The 23,092-nt window shown below is 44.3% G+C and overlaps 1 protein-coding gene across 1 annotated transcript in view; it reads left to right on the top strand.

The window, feature by feature from the left end:
* Nucleotides 1-23,092, top strand: part of VWA8 (von Willebrand factor A domain containing 8) — a 616,504-nt gene that overhangs the window by 220,469 nt on the left and 372,943 nt on the right. The window contains exon 14 of the mRNA XM_069758217.1: nucleotides 6,239-6,399. Within this exon, the coding sequence (XP_069614318.1) occupies nucleotides 6,239-6,399 (161 nt within the window). The remainder of the gene's footprint in view (nucleotides 1-6,238; nucleotides 6,400-23,092) is intronic.

The raw sequence follows: 23,092 nt of genomic DNA, 5'->3' as shown, positions 1-23,092 counted from the left end.
TCCCGATATCACACCGACCTTTTTAGAAAACACCAGTGATTGTCTTACCGCTGTCTCTAACATCATGTCCTCCCTCTATCTGAAACTAAACCTGTCAAAAACTGAACTCCTCGTGTTCTCTCCCTCTACTAACCTACCTTTGCCTGACATTGCCATCTCCGTGTGCGGTTCCACCATTACTCCAAAGCAACATGCCCGCTGCCTTGGGGTCATCCTTGATTCTGACCTTTCATTCACCCCCTACATCCGATCACTGGCTCGCTCTTCTTACCTGCATCTCAAAAACATTTCTAGAATTCGCCCTTTTCTTACTTTCGACTCTGCAAAAACTCTTACTGTTTCACTTATTCATTCTCGTCTGGACTATTGTAACTCTCTACTAATCGGTCTCCCTCTTGCAAAACTCTCCCCGCTCCAATCTGTCCTGAATGCTGCAGCCAGGATCATATTCCTCACCAACCGTTACACCGATGCCTCTACCCTGTGCCAGTCATTACACTGGCTACCCATCCACTCCAGAATCCAGTACAAAACTACTACCCTCATCCACAAAGCACTCCATGGCTCAGCACCACCCTACATCTCCTCCCTGGTATCAGTCTACCACCCTACCCGTGCCCTCCGCTCCGCTAATGACCTCAGGTTAGCATCCTCAATAATCAGAACCTCCCACTCCCGTCTCCAAGACTTTACACGTGCTGCGCCGATTCTTTGGAATGCACTACCTAGGTTAATACGATTAATCCCCAATCCCCACAGTTTTAAGCGTGCCCTAAAAACTCATTTGTTCAGACTGGCCTACCGCCTCAATGCATTAACCTAACGATCCCTGTGTGGCCTATTTATAATAAAAAAAAAAAAAAAAAAAAGGTTCCTCGCATCATGTTCTCATACACTTTATGCAGTATTAGCCCTCTGTGTCTGTACTGCTACATACTTAGGCAGGTAACTGGTTCATGCAGCTTTACATGAACACCTGAGCCTTACACTATAGCTGGTCCGAATAACTAAAGCAATTGTTACCATCCACCTCTCGTGTCTCCCCTTTTCCCCATAGTTTGTAAGCTTGCGAGCAGGGCCCTCACTCCTCCTGGTATCTGTTTTGAACTGTATTTCTGTTATGCTGTAATGTCTATTGTCTGTACAAGTCCCCTCTATAATTTGTAAAGCGCTGCGGAATATGTTGGCGCTATATAAATAAAAATTATTATTATTATTATTATTACCCTACATGTAATCGGGAACTACTTTTCAGGCACAGTGGAAAACTCAGAAGGGAAGGAATGCAATATTATAGTGCAGATTTTAATGTTATGGTTTGCAGGTGACATTGCCCACTGGAAGAGCTCCTGAGGTACCAGATCAGAAGAACACCCCCCCACGTCCCCCCGATCAGTGACACCATTTTGCAAACTAAAGCTCTCAATGAATTCATCTAAGGATGCAGTGATCATATTGACACCACAGGTGTGCCACAGAATTGTATGCCATTGGGCAGTGAAGAAAACATAATTACAATTTTACCACCAAAATTTTGTTTTAGCCCCAGATTTTACATTTTCACATGGGGAAATGGGTAAAATTGGCCCAAAAATGTGTCTCACAATTTCTGCTGAATGTAGAAAAACCTCATATGTGGCCATACATACAGTAAAGTTTAGCCACACGGTGAGACTCTGAAGGGACAGAGCGCTATTGGCCTCCTGGAGCACAGATTTTCCTAGAATAGTTTGCGGACTCCACATACAAAGCCCCTAAATGCTAGAAGAGCAGAATCCATCCTCAAGTGATCCCATTTTGGAAACTAAACCCTTTGGGAATATATCTACAGGCTGTTTATCTCCATGGCTGTTTTCAAGCAGCAGTGGATGTTGCTGACTGAAATTTGCAAGTCTGCTATTGCAGTGCCTCTACATTTTTGTGCCCAGTACGTTGTCGTGTCTAGTATATCATACCCAGCTCATGTTTCTGCAGACATGCACCCGTAAATTAGGCAGCCTCTCATCTCTACAGAAAAGCCAAACATGTGGTTTTGGCGCACTGGGGCTCAGAAGGAAGCGGTGTAAATGGGGCGGTAGGGGCATTTGTATTTTGGAGGCCAGAGTTTGCTGAATTTCTTTTAGGGGGCGAGGAACCATTTCACTTTTCCAAAACCTCTGTGCTACCTGTGATGTGGAAGCTCCCTATATTTCCATTGACAGATGACGGATCTGAGTTGAGGCTTTTTTGGTGTGGATTCAATTGATCTTTAACTGGAAACATTTTACATACAAAAATACAAATAATTACACTGACGTGTATCCATTATATAATGTAGAGCTAAAAACATGATACACCACCACTTAAGGAATTTATTAACAAAATAATTAAATCAAAATAATTTACATCATATGATTACTAAACATGAAAGGAAAGAACCATCAGGTGGCAAAAAGAATACAGGGTTCCACATAGGGTAGGTTTTTTTTAAATAGACTTAGGGTAAGTTCACACAGGACGTTTTTGCTGCATTTTTTTAATGCTAATTTTCAGCTGATTTTTACTATACCAGCAAAGCCTATGAGATTTCAGAAATCTCTTGCACACACATTGGTTTTTGTGTGATCAGTATTTTGTGCTTTGCTGTGTTTTTTGGACATAGAGCATGTCACTTCATTCAGCGTTTTTGCTGCGTTTTTTCACCCATTGACTTGATTGGGTTTTGAAAAAAACGAAGGTATCATTATTTGCTTCGTTTTTGCTGCTGTAAATCCAAGGACATTTGCATGGACGAAGAGAAAAAAAAAGAATATCAGGTTTTGCTGCAGAAAAAAAGCAGAAAAAACTCCCTGTGTGAACTTACCCTTAATCAATAGAATAAGTTCGAATAAATACACAGAATAACATTTATATATTTATTAAAAATATGTAATATAAATCAATAAATACATAAGTAATATTAACAAACTGTGTATCACAAAATCCAACAAGAATTATTAATCAATTTATATGTAGTCCGCAAAAGACTATGAGCAAAATATTACCACATACAAGTGTATTACTGCGAATGATAAAAACATTAATCGTCTAAGGGGCACTTCCGTCTGTTTTGTCTGTCTGTCTCTCACGGAAATCTTGTGTCGCTGATTGGTCACGGCCGCCAGGGCAACGGGCACAGTCAGGCTGCGAATTCGCACCTTCCTACTCTGTCAGTGCCCCCTCCAGTCAGCGCTCACACAGGGTTAATGGCTGCGTTACACCGCGGTGTAACGCAGTCCGTTAACGCTGCTATTAACCCTGTGTGACCAACTTTTTACTATTGATGCTGCCTATGCAGCGTCCATAGTAAAAAGATCTAATGTTAAAAATAATATAAAAGTAAAAAATCATTATATACTCCCCTTCCGGTGCCTTTCCCGCTTCTTGCAACGCTCCGGGCCATGCATTGCGGTCTCGCGAGATGATGACGTGGCTGTGTTATATACTACGTGGGCTGTGCTATATACTACACGTGGGCTGTGTTGTATACTGCGTGAGCTGTGTTATATACTACGTGAGCTGTGCTATATGCTATGTAGCTGTGCAATATATTACGTGGAGTGCGATATACTACGTGGCTGTGTTACATACTGCGTGAGCTGTGCTATATACTACTTGACTGTGTTATATACTACGTGGGCTGTGCTATATATTACGTAACTGTGCAATATACATGGCTGGGCAATGTACTATGTGGCTGTGCTATATACTACATGGCTGTGTTATATACTACGTGGGCTGTTATATACTACGTGGCCTGTGTTCTATACTACGTGGGCTGTGTTATATACTACGTGGGCTTTGCTATATACTACGTGGCCTGTGCTATATGCTACGTGGGCTTTTACTTGCTACCTGGATGTGGTATATTTCTCTGCTGTATCTGAGCATCATGAATCATGGTATGTGTTAAAGATCGGGGCCCGACTCTTTCGTCCGGGGCCCTCAAAAACCTGGAGCTGCCCCTGGCTTCACTGATTGGTCATGCCCGGCCGGCAGCGAACACTCAGCGACAGGCGCAGTCCGGCCGCGAATTGGCGCGGAATTTGATCCACGCTTCGCTAATTGGTTGCGCCCAGCCGGCCGAATTCTGTGTTCAAATTGCATTATTCTGAAAACTTCATAAATAAACTACAGACATATTCTAGAATACCCGATGCGTTAGAATCGGGCCACCATCTAGTGATTAAATAAAACATCAGTCTGATTAGTCTGGCATGACTTGTTTGCTACAAACCCATGCTGGCTCTGGTTAATTACTGTTTTCTTATCAAAGTACCAAAGTACTTACATACTTGTTTAATAACTTGTTCAAAGAGCTTTCCTGATATAGAAGTAAGGATCACTGGCATGTAATTTCCTGGCTCCGTCTTCTTTCCTTTTTTGAAGATAGGGACAACACTTGCCATTTTCCAATCTCCTGGGACTTCTCCTGATCTGCAGTAATTTTCAAAGATTCTGGCTAGTGGTTCTGCAATTTCCTCTGCTATCTCTTTTAGTACACTAGGATGTAATTCATCTGGACCAGGAGATTTAAATCCAATTACATTAGCTAAGTGTGCCCTCACCATCTCTCTATTTATAGATAGTGTGGATTATTTTATTCCTTCGATAGCAGTGAAGATCAGTTGATGTTACATGTGCTTTCTTAGGGAACACAGATGCAAAATAGGTATTTAAAAGTTCGGCCTTCTCAACATCATTTTTGACCATTTCACTCTCTTCATCCTGTTAAAATCCTATAGCATCTTTGACTATTCCTTTGCTTTTGACATACCCCCCAAATATTTTTTTTAATTGTTTTTGGTCTCTCTTGCAAGCCTCACTTCATTACTGGCTTTAGCTCTTCTAACGCTTGCCCTGCATTCCCTGCAGACAGCATTATATCCTTAAGATATGCCCCCCTCTTTCTATTTAATATAGATTTTTTTTTTCCTTTTTATCAAGTGTTTAAGTTCTGTGCTCATCCATCCTGGTCTCTTTAAATGCTTCCAATTCTTCCTTCTTTTAGGGATTGTTACTGATTGGGCTATACTACAATAACTATAAGTACCATATTTTCTGCATATAAGACGACTTTTTAACCCTTGAAAATCTTCTTAAAAGTTGTGGGTCGTCTTATATGCCGGGTGTCGTCTTATAGGGTGGGTGCGGACCAATGTGCATATGGTGTGTGTGTGTGTGTGTGTGTGGGGGGTGGGGGGGGGGGGGGGGGGGGAGTGGTCCTGATGACGAAGAGCGGGAGTGTCTCACGGGGAAGGTGTAAGCGGAGTATCCCCCTATTACCCCATTGTGGCAGCGATTTTCTCTGCGGCTCTCTGTGCTGGGGGGGCGGCGGCTCCTCTTTGTGCAGTGTGGGGGCTCTGTTCTGGAGGGCGGCGGCTGCTTTGAGGAAATGCCAGCAAAGGCCCCGTCAGCTCCATTGCTGCGATGCGGTGGCCTCCGGGAAAATGGCCGCTTGGTGCGGCGCATGCTCAGATTCAGATCTCATCCTGAGATTTTGGGAGACAAGATCTGAAACCGAGCATGCGCTGCCCCCAGCGGCCATTTTCCCAGAGGCCACCGCAGCTTGGGGCGGCGCATGCTCAGATTCAGATTTCATCCTGAGATTTTGGGAGACAAGATCTGAAACCGAGCATGCGCCGCCCCCAGCGGCCATTTTCCCGGAGGCCACCGCATCGCAAAAATGGAGCTGCCAGGTCCTCCGAGCTTTGAGGAAATGCCGGTGGAGCTCTGACACTGCACAAAGAGCCACCGCCGCCCCCCAGCACAGAGCCCCCACACTGCTGAAAGTGGAGCCGCCGTCCCCCAGCACAGAGACCCGCAGAGAGCATCGCTGCCACAATGAGGTAATAGGGGTGTAGTCCACTTACACCTTCCCCCTCCCTTCGTCACCAGGATCACTCCCTACCACCATATACAGACTGGTCCCATCCTGTAAGATGAGACATGGAATATAAAAAGACCCCCAACTTTTAGGAAGATTTTATTTTTTAACTGGAAAAGTTGGGGGGTCGTCTTTTACGCCGGAAAATAAGGTAAGAACTATGCTACAATTATTATAAGAGCTATAAAACATTTCTCTTTGGAGGTATTTGCTAATATTGTTTTTTTTATTACAACTACTACATGTTGGGGTAGGATCTTAGAGATGGGAATATTCCTTTAATTCTCATTATTACAATTTTCCCATTAATTGCTTGTGAATTGATTTGTGCAGGACATGACAGCCAGAGATTTGCTGCAGCAGAGGTACACACTACCAAATGGTGACACTGCCTGGAGACGGTCTCCTCTTGTCATGGCTGCATTAGAAGGAAAACTTGTCATTCTTGATGGTATCCATCGTGTCAACCCTGGAACACTAGCTATTCTTCAAAGGTCGGTAGCCACAGATTCTGTTCATTTTCTCGGAATATGCAAGAGTTATAAAAAATGTATGAATCAAAAGCTCTAAGACATACATAAAGCCGGCCGTCGGCTGTCATACAGCTCTATTAATAGGAGATTTGTCAAGTCTCTATCTGAAGGCACCATGAAAATGAGAAATGCTCAGTTATAGGGTATATTTATTTAATGATCTGATTCAGAAGTTTTCTCATAAAAGGTTTTTTTTTTTTTTTTTAAAGTATTCCTCCTGCCCACACTCTGCAAAAATGAATAGGTATACATGAAGAACTGAGCTGTCAGCCATTTTCTGTGGGCGGCTGAATCAGGACTAACATTGTCTTTGAGTTCTGTGTACCTCCAAGCTCAGGGTTTTCCCTTTCATCATGTGTTGTCCTGAAATAGTGTAGTTACGGAAATCTGTTATCTGATTTAATTTAGGCAGAACATTACCAGTTATGATATGTAGTGCCTGATTGAGAGCTTTCTCTCGATCCACACTAAAACCAGTACTGTTGTCACCATTGTTTTTGACCAGTTTGCCTTCAATGTTTTTCTGGTATGGCAAAATAAATTACAAAGCTTCTGCTATATTAAACAATGTTAAACACGTACATCATACAAATGGCACACGGATGCCATCAGTGTGTTCTACGAATTTTACACAGACACCTAGACTTTTACAGGCCCTTGTCATCCATGCTGCCGGTAATAAAAACGGGCATGTCTGTGTGGTTTACACAGACACAAGGCCAATGGACAGCAGCATAGGTTGTAATGGGTACGTGTGGCATCCGTGATAAAGCAGATGCCACATGTATTGCAAACCCGAACATGTGAAGGGGGTATTATGTAGAGAAGATGTCATACAGAGGATAATAGGTGGGTCATGGTGTCCGCTCTATAATAAGTGCAGGAAGCCTGACTATCGTGTATTTTCACAAATTGAACACCTCCTCCTCATGATCAATGTCCACAATAGTGTAGTCCGGTAATGCTGACACCACGAAACTGTTCAACAAAATCAGAACGACTTTAGTTTTTGTTGTATTTTCAGTTGAGTGCTCTTATGTAAGCTCTCCGGTTGCACCTTTAAATTCATCTAGGTTTCATCGCTTACTTATGATTTTTTTTTTACAGCACTTTGCAGATTTGCAGCACGTGAAACATCTTATTTTGCAGCTTTATCCAATACTATAATATAACAAATAGTAAATCTTAAAATGGTCTTCAATGATTTTTGAAAAATCTTTTTATTTAGTTTTAAGGTAACAATAACAAAAAATGTCACATGCCTATTTTAGGTTACAAAATATTGGAAAATCAAAGAAAATTGTTCAAAATATGGGAGCTGGAAGCTTATCTTTTAATTATATCACATAAAATACATGAGGATATTTGAGAAATGCTGGAATATACCAGCTAGGTGATAAAGTACATGGAAACCCTGTACGGGAACGATCAAACACACAAACGCAATGCCTTCCATTATGAAACCTAGATGGCATTCCTTTGTCGTCCTGTTCAAGTCTCCAACCTCCAGATATCTAACGTCCCTTCAAGTGTTCTGAACAGTACCATTCATGTACTGAGGTAGACGGACTAAAACATGTATCTCCTCCCTGTCATAGTGGATTTCCATTTTGTAAAACTCTTGCATGTTGTTCTTGATGACATTCTGTATCAAGTCGATCTATACAGAACAATAGTTTTGATTGAAATATGATATCTGGAGGCTTAGGCTTTAACAACTGATGGAAGAGACATTGTAAGACGATTTTGGACATAGTGGCGCTGCGTGTTGTACCGTCCACTGGTGAAAAAAATTGCCTGTGCTTCAAAGGGAACATTTAGCTTCCATTGTCTGTGTATATAGTCTGATCTGAACATACACTCCCATAGCACAATGGCTTAAGTTAGAAAGGAGATTTGCGATTTTGACACTTTGGGCATGGTTGTAATTCTATCTGGCTTTACATTGAAACCATACAAGAGGGCTTGCGTCAGTTTGAAGTAGGTTTCCCACCATCGTCCACAAATGTTTTCATCTCCTAACCGTGCCTCAACTGTCCAGCATCTTTTCTGTAATATATTGATTTGCTGTCCACCTGGACTTATATAACACTTTAAGGTCCTCTTTAGGGAAGTGGTTTCTCAATTCTCAGACCATTATATAACAAGGATAACGATACTCTGTGTGATGTCAGGCCCTACACATCATCCAAGGTATGTCTCTGGGCCACTACACTTAGATCTAGTACTCTTAACTTACAAAACACATGTACGCATTGGATATTTGATGAAATTACCATCTGGAAGTGAGAACCTACTTTTGATCTTTTGTATTGAGAGCCATCTCATCTCCTCCATGATCATCAGATCCCTCTTTGTCACGATGCTGTTTTTTCTCCACACCATGGACCAGCCACCCTTCTTGCTCAGTGAGATCTATGGGTGGGCCAACAGAGGCATCCCTTTAGAAATAGGAAAAAGGAGTCTACAAACACTCTGACCTTTTTCCATGAGACTATGGTGTCTAACAAAAGGGCTGAACATTTAACCAAATGAAGAGGATTTTCTACCTTTGCATGTAACAGTGCCATCAAATCCCATGGTGATGCCACCAATTCAGTGTTTGAGTAATAGGTAGCATCGTGTCTCCAGTCAATGACATGTCTGAGGATTTTTTAAAAGAAGAAAATATGTAAGCCCATTATAGCACAATAACATGACTATTATTTATTAATGTCGTCCCCTGCCAACCCTGCCGGCTTTTTCAGTGGTCCCTGTTAGGGTTGAGCGAAACGGGTCGAACATTTTCAAAAGTCGCCGACTTTTGGCTAAGTCGGGGTTTCATGAAACCCGATCCGACCCCTGTGCGGGGTCGGCCATGCGGTACGCGACTTTCGCGCCAAAGTCGCGTTTCAATGACGCGAAAAGCGCCATTTCTCAGCCAATGAAGGTAAACGCAGAGTGTGGGCAGCGTGATGACATAGGTCCTGGTCCCCACCATCTTAGAGAAGGGCATTGCAGTGATTGGCTTGCTGTCTGCAACGTCACAGGGGCTATAAAGAGGCGTTCCCGCCGACCGCCATCTTACTGCTGCTGATCTGAGCTTAGGGAGAGGTTGCTGCCGCTTTGTCAGAAGCAGGGATAGCGTTAGGCAGGGTCCATTAACCACAAAACCGCTTGTGCTGCAGCGATTTGCACTGTCCAACACCACCCTCGGTGTGCAGGGACAGTGGAAGTTTTTTTTTTTTTTTTTTCCCCTCAGCGCTGTAGCTCATTGGGCTGCCCTAGAAGGCTCCCTGATAGCTGCATTGCTGTGTGTACGCCGCTGTGCAAACCAACTGCTTTTTTCAAAGCACAAATCCTCTTGTTCCTTCCTTTCTGCACAGCTATCTTTTTTGTTTGTCCACACTTTTTATTTCATTTGTGCATCAGTCCACTCCTTATTGCTGCCTGCCATACCTGGCTGAGATTACTGCAGGCAGGGAGATAGTAATTGTAGGACATTCCCTGTTTTTTTTTTTTTTTTTTTTTTTGGTGGGAGATTAAGATTGGCAATTTGGCATTTCTGCTAGAGTGCCATCCCTGTGTGTGCCATCTCTCTCACATAGTGGGCCATAGAAAGCCTTTTCATTTTTCTGTATTTTTTTTTGTGGGGTGTATAAATTCTCCCTGATAAAAATACAGTGGGAGATTAATATTGGCCTTTGGGCTTGTGTGCCAGTCCTGAGTGTGCCATCTCTCTCACAAATAGTGGGCCATAGAAAGCCTATTTTATTTTTTTTTGGGTTTTATAAATTCTCCCTGAAAAAAAGGGAGATTAATATTGGCCTCTGGGCTTCTGTGCCAGTCCTGAGCGTGCCATCTGTGCCAGTCCTGAGCGTCCCATCTCTCTCACAAATAGTGGGCCATAGAAAGCCTATTTAATTTTTTTTTTGGTTTTATAAATTTTCCCTGAAAAAAGGGAGATTAATATTGGCCTCTGGGCTTGTGTGCCAGTTGTGAGCGTGCCATCTGTGCCAGTCCTGAGCGTGCCATCTCTCTCACAAATAGTGGGCCATAGAAAGCCTATTTAATTTTTTTTTTGGTTTTATAAATTTTCCCTGAAAAAAGGGAGATTAATATTGGCCTCTGGGCTTGTATGCCAGTTGTGAGCGTGCCATCTGTGCCAGTCCTGAGCGTGCCATCTCTCTCACAAATAGTGGGCCATAGAAAGCCTATTTAATTTTTTTTTTGGTTTTATAAATTTTCCCTGAAAAAAGGGAGATTAATATTGGCCTCTGGGCTTGTGTGCCAGTTGTGAGCGTGCCATCTGTGCCAGTCCTGAGCGTGCCATCTCTCTCACAAATAGTGGGCCATAGAAAGCCTATTTAAATATTTTTTTGGTTTTATAAATTCTCCCAGAAAAAAAGGGAGATTAATATTGGCCTCTGGGCTTCTGTGCCAGTCCTGAGCGTGCCATCTGTGCCAGTCCTGAGCGTCCCATCTCTCTCACAAATAGTGGGCCATAGAAAGCCTATTTAATTTTTTTTTTGGTTTTATAAATTTTCCCTGAAAAAAGGGAGATTAATATTGGCCTCTGGGCTTGTGTGCCAGTTGTGAGCGTGCCATCTGTGCCAGTCCTGAGCGTGCCATCTCTCTCACAAATAGTGGGCCATAGAAAGCCTATTTAAATATTTTTTTGGTTTTATAAATTCTCCCAGAAAAAAAGGGAGATTAATATTGGCCTCTGGGCTTCTGTGCCAGTCCTGAGCGTGCCATCTGTGCCAGTCCTGAGCGTCCCATCTCTCTCACAAATAGTGGGCCATAGAAAGCCTATTTTTTTTTTGGGGGGGGTTTTAGAAATTCTCCCTGGAAAAAAAAAGGGAGATTAATATTGCCCTTTGGGCTTGTGTGCCAGTACTAAGCGTTCCATCTCTCTCTCTCTCTCTTAGTCAGTGGGCCATAGAACGCCTATTTTTGGTTTTATTTGTTTTCTAAATTCTCCCTGAAAAAATCATTTTATTTTATTTGGTTTCTAAATTCTTCCTGATAAAATCATATTTTTTTTATTATTTTTTTTTCTAAAGTCTCCCTGAAAAAAAAAAAAAAAAAAAAAAACAGTGGGAGATTAATATTGGCCTTTCTGCTTGTGTGCCAGTCTTGACTCCTGGGTGTGCCATCTCTCTCTCTCTCTCTCTCTCTCTCTCCAATTGTGGTCCATAGAAAGCCTATATTTTTTTTCCTTGATTTGGGTTCCAAAATCTACCAGAGAAAATAACTCCATCAATCATTGGTAGAAAAATATTGGCCTCTGGGCTTGTGTGCCACTCCTGATTCCTGTGTGCGTCATCTCTCAGTCAGTGGGCCATAGAACGCCTATTTTTGGTTTTATTTGTTTTCTAAATTCTCCCTGAAAAAATCATTTTATTTTATTTGGTTTCTAAATTCTTCCTGATAAAATCATATTTTTTTTATTATTTTTTTTTCTAAAGTCTCCCTGAAAAAAAAAAAAAAAAAAAAAAAACAGTGGGAGATTAATATTGGCCTTTCTGCTTGTGTGCCAGTCTTGACTCCTGGGTGTGCCATCTCTCTCTCTCTCTCTCTCTCTCTCTCTCCAATTGTGGTCCATAGAAAGCCTATATTTTTTTTCCTTGATTTGGGTTCCAAAATCTACCAGAGAAAATAACTCCATCAATCATTGGTAGAAAAATATTGGCCTCTGGGCTTGTGTGCCACTCCTGATTCCTGTGTGCGTCATCTCTCAGTCAGTGGGCCATAGAACGCCTATTTTTGGTTTTATTTGTTTTCTAAATTCTCCCTGAAAAAATCATTTTATTTTATTTGGTTTCTAAATTCTTCCTGATAAAATCATATTTTTTTTATTTTTTTTTTTTCTAAAGTCTCCCTGAAAAAAAAAAAAAAAAAAAAAAAAAACAGTGGGAGATTAATATTGGCCTTTCTGCTTGTGTGCCAGTCTTGACTCCTGGGTGTGCCATCTCTCTCTCTCTCTCTCTCTCTCTCTCTCCAATTGTGGTCCATAGAAAGCCTATATTTTTTTTCCTTGATTTGGGTTCCAAAATCTACCAGAGAAAATAACTCCATCAATCATTGGTAGAAAAATATTGGCCTCTGGGCTTGTGTGCCACTCCTGATTCCTGTGTGCGTCATCTCTCACTCAGTGGCCCATAGAAAGCATATAGTTTGTTACATTTGTTTTCTAAATTCTCCCTGCAAAAATCAATTTTTTTTTTTTGGGGGGGTTTCTAAAGTGTTCCTGAAAAAAATAAAAATAAAAAACAAATAATAGTGTGACATTAATATTAACATTTGTGCTTCAGTGACAGTCCTGCGTGTGGGGCATCTCTCTAATTTGCAGCCACCAAAAAAAGAGTGTGTAACATTGTGCCTGATTTTCGCGGTGGTCTCACCAACCTGTAAAGGGGTAGCTAAATCATACTGAAGTTATAGCTCACCGTGTAAGTTGTGTGACTGCAACAAATAACGTTAGTTTGGTTACGTTTTTAAAACAATGAGGAAGTCTAGTGGAAGAGGTCGTGGCCGGGGGCGTTCATTGTCAGCTGGTAATGAGGGTAGTGGTAGTGGTGGAGCATCAGGTGGTCGTGGGGAAAAAAATATTGCACCTAAGTCTGGAGCTGTGGAGCCAGGTTCGTCGTCCGGCTACACAAGGCCTCGAACGCTCCCTTTTCTGGGATTAGGAAAACCGCTTTTAAAGCCGGAGCAGCAAGAGCAAGTTTTGGCTTATCTTGCTGACTCAGCCTCTAGCTCTTTTGCCTCCTCTCGTGAAACTGGTAAAAGTAAAAGCAGCGCGTCGTTAGTGGATGTTCACGGTCAGGGACAAGTCACTTCCTTGTCCTCTTCAGCAAAAACAACAACAGAGAAGAATGCAGCAGGCGACACAACGGGTTACTCCATGGAGCTCTTTACACATACCGTCCCTGGCTTAGAAAGTGAAGCAGTTAACAGTCCATGCCCATTACAAATTGAATCTGACATGGAGTGCACTGACGCACAGCCACAGCCAGACTACTATGCTGGTCCTTTGACTCAGACCACAACATTGCCCTCGCAGGGTGCTGATCAAGAATCAGACCCTGATGAGACTATGTTGCCCCATCACGAACGCTATACCACCGAACGACACGGTGACACAGACGAAGTTGCGCAGGAGGTACAAGAAGAGTTATTAGATGACCCAGTTCTTGACCCCGATTGGCAGCCATTGGGGGAACAGGGTGCAGGCGGCAGCAGTTCTGAAGCAGAGGAGGAGGAGGGGCCGCAGCAGGCATCAACATCGCCACAGGTTCCATCTGCCGGGCCCGTATCTTGCCCAAAACGCGTGGCAAAGCCAAAACCTGGTGGAGGACAGCGTGGCCATCCGGTTAAAGCTCAGTCTGCAATGCCTGAAAAGGTATCCGATGCTAGAAAGAGTGCAGTCTGGCATTTTTTTAAACAACATCCAATTGATCAGCGCAAAGTCATCTGTCAAAAATGTTCTACTTCCTTAAGCAGAGGTCAGAATCTGAAAAGTCTCAATACTAGTTGCATGCATAGACATTTAACCACCATGCATTTGAAAGCTTGGACTAACTACCAAACGTCCCTTAAGGTTGTTGCACCCTCGGCCAATGAAGCTAGTCATCAACGCAACATCCCTTCCGGCAGTGTAGGACCACCATTTAGCGCACCACCTGCTGTATCTGTGCAGGTATCTTTGCCAGGCCAAAGCAGTCAGGGTCAGGGAATCACCAGTTTCGTAGTAGGAAACACTGCATCTAGGGCACCGGCGGCAACAATACCATCTCCCACCGTCTCTCAGTCTGCCATGTCCACCGGCACCCCCGCTAGTTCCACGATCTCCATCTCTCCAGTCCAGCTCACCCTACATGAGACTATGGTTAGAAAAAGGAAGTACTTAGCCTCGCATCCGCGTACACAGGGTTTGAACGCCCACATAGCTAGACTAATCTCGTTAGAGATGATGCCCTACCGGTTAGTTGAAAGCGAAGCTTTCAAAGACCTGATGGACTACGCTGTACCACGCTACGAGCTACCCAGTCGACACTTTTTTTCCAGAAAAGCCATCCCAGCCCTCCACCAGCATGTTAAAGAGCGCATCGTCCATGCACTCAGGCAATCTGTGAGCACAAAGGTGCACCTGACAACAGATGCATGGACCAGTAGGCATGGCCAGGGACGTTACGTGTCCATCACGGCACACTGGGTAAATGTGGTGGATTCAGGGTCCACAGGGGACAGCAAGTTTGGGACAGTTCTGCCTAGCCCACGGTCTAGTAAACAGTTGTCTGTAGCCGTTCGCACCCCCTCCTCCTCCTCCTCCTCCTCGTCCTCCTGCAGAAGCAAGAGCTCGTCCACAGACCGCAGTCGCACAAACACTCCATCCGCACCTGCCACTGTTGCACACCAGGTCTCCCATTATGGGGCAGCTACTGGCATACGTCAGCAGGCTGTATTGGCTGTGAAGTGTTTGGGCGACAATAGACACACCGCGGAAGTTCTGTCCGAGTTCTTGCAGCAAGAAACGCAGTAGTGGCTGGGCACTGTAGATCTTGAGGCAGGCAAGGTAGTGAGTGATAACGGAAGGAATTTCATGGCTGCCATCTCCCTTTCCCAACTGAAACACATTCCTTGCCTGGCTCACACCTTAAACCTGGTGGTGCAGTGCTTCCTGAAAAGTTATCCGGGGTTATCCGACCTGCTCCTCAAAGTGCGTGGACTTTGCGCACATATCCGCCGTTCGCCTGTACACTCCAGCCGTATGCAGACCTATCAGCGTTCTTTGAACCTTCCCCAGCATCGCCTAATCATAGACGTTGCAACAAGGTGGAACTCAACACTGCACATGCTTCAGAGACTGTGCGAACAGAGGCGGGCTGTTATGTTTTTGTGGGAGGATACACATACACGGGCAGGCAGTAGGATGGCAGACATGGAGTTGTCAGGTGTGCAGTGGTCGAAGATTCAAGACATGTGTCAAGTCCTTCAGTGTTTTGAGGAATGCACACGGCTGGTTAGTGCAGACAACGCCATAATAAGCATGAGCATCCCCCTAATGCGTCTGCTGATGCAAAGTTTGACGCACATAAAGGATCAGGCGTCTGCACCAGAGGAAGAGGAAAGCCTTGATGACAGTCAGCGATTGTCTGGTCAGGGCAGTGTACATGACGAGGTACCGGGCGAAGAGGAGGTGGAGGATGAGGAGGATGATGGGGATGAGTATATTTTTAATGAGGAAGCTTTCCCGGGGGCACGGGAAATTGGTGGCGTGGCAAGGCCGGGTTCTGGTTTTTTGAGGGACACAAGTGACGTAGATTTGCCTGCAACTGCCCCTCAACCAAGCACAACCGCAGATTTGACAATGGGAACTTTGGCCCACATGGCGGATTATGCCTTGCGTATCCTCAAAAGGGACACACGCATTACAAAAATGATGAACGATGACGATTACTGGTTGGCCTGCCTCCTTGATCCTCGCTATAAAGGCAAATTGCAAAATATTATGCCACATGAGAACTTGGAACTAATATTAGCAACAAAACAATCAACTCTTGTTGACCGTTTGCTTCTGGCATTCCCTGCACACAGCGCCCGTGATCGTTCTCACACGAGCTCCAGGGGCCAGCAGACCAGAGGTGTTAGAGGGGCAGAAATCAGAAGTGGCGTTGGCCAGAGGGGTTTTCTGACCAGGTTGTGGAGTGATTTTTCTATGACCGCAGACAGGACAGGTACTGCAGCATCAATTCAAAGTGACAGGAGACAACATTTGTCCAGTATGGTTACAAACTATTTTTCATCCCTTATCGACGTTCTCCCTCAACCGTCATTCCCATTTGATTACTGGGCATCCAAATTAGACACCTGGCCAGAATTGGCAGAATATGCATTGCAGGAGCTTGCTTGCCCGGCAGCTAGTGTCCTATCAGAAAGAGTATTCAGTGCTGCAGGTTCAATACTAACAGAAAAAAGGACTCGTCTGGCTACCCAAAATGTAGATGATCTAACCTTCATTAAAATGAACCACAACTGGATTTCAAAATCTTTTGCCCCACCCTGCCCGGCTGACACCTAGCTTTCCTATGAAAAGGTCTTGCCTGTGGACTATTCTGAATGACTTTTCCAATCTCGTAATTTTCTTCACCTGATTGTCCAGCATACGACATGTTTCCACCTCACGAAATGGCCAAACTCCCCACACGGGGTCGTGCTATCGCCACTTTGCGCTTGGACCCTTGAGAGTGCTGTTTGTCTGAAGAGGTGGGTGTGGCCGCTTTTGGTCGACGGCACTGCCACTGGGTCCCTCATAGTACAATAAAGTGTCTCTGGCGGTGGTGGTGCGCACCCAACGTCAGACTCACCGTTGTAATATGAGGGGCCCTGTGCCTGTACCGCCGGCCACAAGCCAGTTCCCCCCCCCCCAGCTCAAACAGTGCTCTACCACTAGCAAAATTATCTCTCACAGCTTCACCAATGTGTAGTCTAGGCGCTGACATCCTTCAATGCCTGGCACTGACAATACCATTGTTTTGACATTTTTGTTATGTTAGGCCTTCGAAGCCTGTCTGCGGTCACTCCTTCCACTAGACTTCCACTGACCAGACCACTGCTGCCCGTGTACCCCTGGAACCAATTTAAAATTGCCTACAGCCATGTGTTAATATTTTAGGCCTTCGATGCCTGTCTGCGGTCACTCCTTCCACTAGGCCTCCACTGACCACACCACTGCTGCCCGTGTACCCCTGGAACCAATTTAAAATTGCCTACAGCCATGTGTGATTATTTTAGGCCTTCGATGCCTGTCTGCGGTCACTCCTTCCACTAGGCCTCCACTGACCACACCACTGCTGCCCGTGTAACCCTGGAACCAATTTAAAATTGCCTACAGCCATGTGTTATTATTTTAGGCCTTCGATGCCTGTCTGCGGTCACTCCTTCCACTAGGCCTCCACTGACCACACCACTGCTGCCCGTGTAACCCTGGAACCAATTTAAAATTGCCTACAGCCATGTGTTATTATTTTAGGCCTTCGATGCCTGTCTGCGGTCACTCCTTCCACTAGGCCTCCACTGACCACACCACTGCTGCCCGTGTACCCCTGGAACCAATTTAAAATTGCCTACAGCCAGCCCAATTTTTTTATTTTAGGCCTTCGATGCCTGTCTGCGGTCCATTCTTTCAACTACTACTACACTGACCAGGGCACTGCTGCCCAAGTACCCCTGGAACCAATTTAAAATTGCCTACAGCCATGTGTTAATATTTTAGGCCTTCGATGCCTGTCTGTGGTCACTCCTTCCACTAGGCCTCCACTGACCACACCACTGCTGCCCGTGTACCCCTGGAACCAATTTAAAATTGCCTACAGCCATGTGTGATTATTTTAGGCCTTCGATGCCTGTCTGCGGTCACTCCTTCCACTAGGCCTCCACTGACCACACCACTGCTGCCCGTGTAACCCTGGAACCAATTTAAAATTGCCTACAGCCATGTGTTATTATTTTAGGCCTTCGATGCCTGTCTGCGGTCACTCCTTCCACTAGGCCTCCACTGACCACACCACTGCTGCCCGTGTACCCCTGGAACCAATTTAAAATTGCCTACAGCCAGCCCAATTTTTTTATTTTAGGCCTTCGATGCCTGTCTGCGGTCCATTCTTTCAACTACTACTACACTGACCAGGGCACTGCTGCCCAAGTACCCCTGGAACCAATTTAAAATTGCCTACAGCCATGTGTTAATATTTTAGGCCTTCGATGCCTGTCTGTGGTCACTCCTTCCACTAGGCCTCCACTGACCACACCACTGCTGCCCGTGTACCCCTGGAACCAATTTAAAATTGCCTACAGCCATGTGTGATTATTTTAGGCCTTCGATGCCTGTCTGCGGTCACTCCTTCCACTAGGCCTCCACTGACCACACCACTGCTGCCCGTGTACCCCTGGAACCAATTTAAAATTGCCTACAGCCATGTGTGATTATTTTAGGCCTTCGATGCCTGTCTGCGGTCACTCCTTCCACTAGGCCTCCACTGACCACACCACTGCTGCCCGTGTAACCCTGGAACCAATTTAAAATTGCCTACAGCCATGTGTTATTATTTTAGGCCTTCGATGCCTGTCTGCGGTCACTCCTTCCACTAGGCCTCCACTGACCACACCACTGCTGCCCGTGTACCCCTGGAACCAATTTAAAATTGCCTACAGCCAGCCCAATTTTTTTATTTTAGGCCTTCGATGCCTGTCTGCGGTCCATTCTTTCAACTACTACTACACTGACCAGGGCACTGCTGCCCAAGTACCCCTGGAACCAATTTAAAATTGCCTACAGCCATGTGTTAATATTTTAGGCCTTCGATGCCTGTCTGTGGTCACTCCTTCCACTAGGCCTCCACTGACCACACCACTGCTGCCCGTGTACCCCTGGAACCAATTTAAAATTGCCTACAGCCATGTGTGATTATTTTAGGCCTTCGATGCCTGTCTGCGGTCACTCCTTCCACTAGGCCTCCACTGACCTGTCTACTGCGGCCCGTGTACCCCTTGAACCAACCTAATAAAATATTTAAAAAATTAATTTGATTATAAAAAATAAGATCGTGTTGAGATCTCAAATGCAGACATTTTAACAATCAAAACAAACACACAACAAATATCTGGAACTGTACTACAAAGGTCCAACAGCTACAATTTCTTTCTCCTGCAAGAAGTTAACTGAAAGTTTTTTGGAGTTGTTAACACAGATATGGCATCCACCGAGTGTTGTCCTGTCGCGTCTCCTTTAAATTATTTCCAATAAGATGTTAAACTATTAATTTAATAAAATCAATAATTAAAAAAATAATTGAGTAAGTCAAAAGCACATTGCAAATAAACATTAATTACAAATCAAGAAGCATGGCGCGTCCGAGGGTGAGTAGATACCGAATAAGAATATAATCACCCTCGGGCGCGCAATGCTTATTTACAACAGCCTTCCTTCCTAAGAATCAGCCCTTCCGTGGTGTAGAGAGAGGTTGTTGTTACACTCCAAGGTGTTCCCCAGGTTGCCTTTCCTGAGCTTCGATCTTCCGGCTCTCGTTTAGTAGCTGTTGGAAACTACGCTGCATTAGGCCTACTAATTGTGTATGGGTGAAACAGTGGCGCATCTGCGGTCCCTCCTTCCACTAGGCCTCCACTGACCTGTCTACTGCGGCCCGTGTACCCCTTGAACCAACCTAATAAAATATTTAAAAAATTAATTTGATTATAAAAAATAAGATCGTGTTGAGATCTCAAATGCAGACATTTTAACAATCAAAACAAACACACAACAAATATCTGGAACTGTACTACAAAGGTCCAACAGCTACAATTTCTTTCTCCTGCAAGAAGTTAACTGAAAGTTTTTTGGAGTTGTTAACACAGATATGGCATCCACCGAGTGTTGTCCTGTCGCGTCTCCTTTAAATTATTTCCAATAAGATGTTAAACTATTAATTTAATAAAATCAATAATTAAAAAAATAATTGAGTAAGTCAAAAGCACATTGCAAATAAACATTAATTACAAATCAAGAAGCATGGCGCGTCCGAGGGTGAGTAGATACCGAATAAGAATATAATCACCCTCGGGCGCGCAATGCTTATTTACAACAGCCTTCCTTCCTAAGAATCAGCCCTTCCGTGGTGTAGAGAGAGGTTGTTGTTACACTCCAAGGTGTTCCCCAGGTTGCCTTTCCTGAGCTTCGATCTTCCGGCTCTCGTTTAGTAGCTGTTGGAAACTACGCTGCATTAGGCCTACTAATTGTGTATGGGTGAAACAGTGGCGCATCTGCGGTCCCTCCTTCCACTAGGCCTCCACTGACCTGTCTACTGCGGCCCGTGTACCCCTTGAACCAACCTAATAAAATATTTAAAAAATTAATTTGATTATAAAAAATAAGATCGTGTTGAGATCTCAAATGCAGACATTTTAACAATCAAAACAAACACACAACAAATATCTGGAACTGTACTACAAAGGTCCAACAGCTACAATTTCTTTCTCCTGCAAGAAGTTAACTGAAAGTTTTTTGGAGTTGTTAACACAGATATGGCATCCACCGAGTGTTGTCCTGTCGCGTCTCCTTTAAATTATTTCCAATAAGATGTTAAACTATTAATTTAATAAAATCAATAATTAAAAAAATAATTGAGTAAGTCAAAAGCACATTGCAAATAAACATTAATTACAAATCAAGAAGCATGGCGCGTCCGAGGGTGAGTAGATACCGAATAAGAATATAATCACCCTCGGACGCGCAATGCTTATTTACAACAGCCTTCCTTCCTAAGAATCAGCCCTTCCGTGGTGTAGAGAGAGGTTGTTGTTACACTCCAAGGTGTTCCCCAGGTTGCCTTTCCTGAGCTTCGATCTTCATGCTCTCGTTTAGTAGGTGTCGGAAAGTAGGCTGCATTAGGCCTAAAAAATGGGGAATGGGGTGGAGAGAGATGGTGTGTTACACTCCAAGGTGTTCTCCAGGTTTCCTCGCCATTGCTTCGATCTTCCGACTCTCGTTTAGTAGTTGTAGAAAACTACACTGCATTAGGCCTACAAAATGGGTATCGGGTGGAGAGAGATGGTGTGTTACACTCCAAGGTGTTCCCCAGGTTTCCTTGCCATTGCTTCGGTCTTCCGACTCTCGTTTAGTAGTTGTAGAAAAGTACACAGCATTAGGCCTACAAAATGGGTATGGGGTGGAGAGAGATGGTGTGTTACACTCCAAGGTGTTCCCCAGGTTGCCTTTCCTGAGCTTCTATCTTCAGGCTCTCATTAAATTGTGGTTAAATGGAACAACTGCATTTGGCGTACTAGTTGGTTTGGGGCCTACTATCGTTGTCTGCCACTCCTTGCTGTTCTCCTGGTTTCCTGTCCTGAAATTCCATTTTCAGCCTCTCGTTAAGTAGTTGTTAATGTTAGACTGCATTTGGCCTACTAGTTGGGTTGGGGCCTACTATCGGTGTCTGCCACTCCTTGCTGTTCTCCTCCACTGAACAAAGCTGTGCCGCCTGTTTACTACGGTTGCCAATTTTGAACTGCATTTCGACTACTTACTGATTTGGCCCTACTCTCTGTGTCAGCCTCTCATTCCAGTTGTCCTCCACTGCAATGCCCCCTGGTTATTCCTGTGTTACCAATTTTGAACTGCATTTAGCCCACTTTATTCTTTGGGCCTATATCTGTGTTTCCACTTCATCGTGCCCATTGCCCAGCCAGTGATAGATGAGTCTGCTGGTACATTGACCCATAACGCAACATTCCCCGTGCACGCTACACAACAACATTGTGACCCTGCTGAAAGTCAGGTTGCTCTTCCCGCATACCATACCACCTTACACGGGGACAAAGAGGAAGGTGCAGATGAAAGTGCAGGTTCCTTCATCAGGTGGGGGGAGGAATACTAGTTGGCGACGTCACTGGCACAGGGCCTCTCATAGTACGCAAAAGTGTTGCTGCCGGTGGGAGGCGCCCCCGCCGTGCAAACACACCGCTGTACTTTGAGGGGCCCTGTGCCAGTGCCAATGCCAACGAGTGGGCCCCCCCTGCTTGCTCAGGATCACAGCACTTGCAAAGTTGAAATACTTACCTCTCCCTGCTCCACTGCCGTGACGTGGTCCAGATTTACTGGGCCCACTAATTACTTGAACCAGCCCTACCCCCCACAACTTTAGCCAAATGACCCCCAATTTCAAATGCCTTCCAATTATTTTAAGGTAAATTACGCTTGACAAGCTTCATTAAGAAGAATGGATGGTTTTGACATTAAAATGGGCACTCTAGGTGTTTTCCTGGCCCCCACTCACTGCCGACTATGCTGCCCCATTGACTTGCATTGGGTTTCGTGTTTCGGTCGATCCCGACTTTACGTCATAATCGGCCGATTTCACTCGACCCGACTTTGGACATAGTCGGGTTTCGCAAAACCCGGCTCGACTCTAAAAAGGTCAAGGTCGCTCAACTCTAGTCCCTGTCAGTACTGCAGCAATGATGACATTGTAAGTGATGGAGATGAGCTGCAGGGGATTGAGGCCGTGTTCACACATTGTGGCCACAGAGTGATTTTTGCCCCTTTTTGTAAGTAAAATTGTCAGGGTAAAAGTTTTGCCACATTTTTAATTAAATTGCAGCACTCTCATGTGAACACAGCTTGAATGTGGAAGTAATTCTTATTTTATTTAAAACCATTTGTGGCTTTTTAATTCATGTCGGACAATCCTTTTAACTATCAAAATATGATAGCCACATTGATGTTCGAATATGTAGATGGTCTCCTCTTCAGGCTTGTAGAAGAATGATGTTACATTCGGTTTTTGCAATATTTATAACATTTTAAGTCTTTATGTAATATTTATGAAAGGTTATTGAAGCAGCATTAATAGCTCATGTTCAGAAACGTTAAGTAGGCTGGAATTTAACATACTCCCTGTGTGAATGGTGAGCATGGATGGGATTATGGGTAATGATTTATTCAAATAGGAATAAAGAAAATTTACTTTGCATGGCTGACTGCTGTGTACTCTTTATGGTCATCTGTGTGCAAGCCCTGGGAGCACAGTATAGAAAAAGCATTTTATGAGGAACCTGTTCATCTAAAAAGCATCTAAGGCTGGTTTCACATTTGCGTTTTTTGCCGCTGCGTTTT

Source organism: Ranitomeya imitator, chromosome 3 (assembly GCF_032444005.1).
Source record: "Ranitomeya imitator isolate aRanImi1 chromosome 3, aRanImi1.pri, whole genome shotgun sequence".
Lineage (NCBI taxonomy): Eukaryota > Metazoa > Chordata > Amphibia > Anura > Dendrobatidae > Ranitomeya > Ranitomeya imitator.
This window is presented reverse-complemented; position numbering and strand designations above follow the sequence as displayed.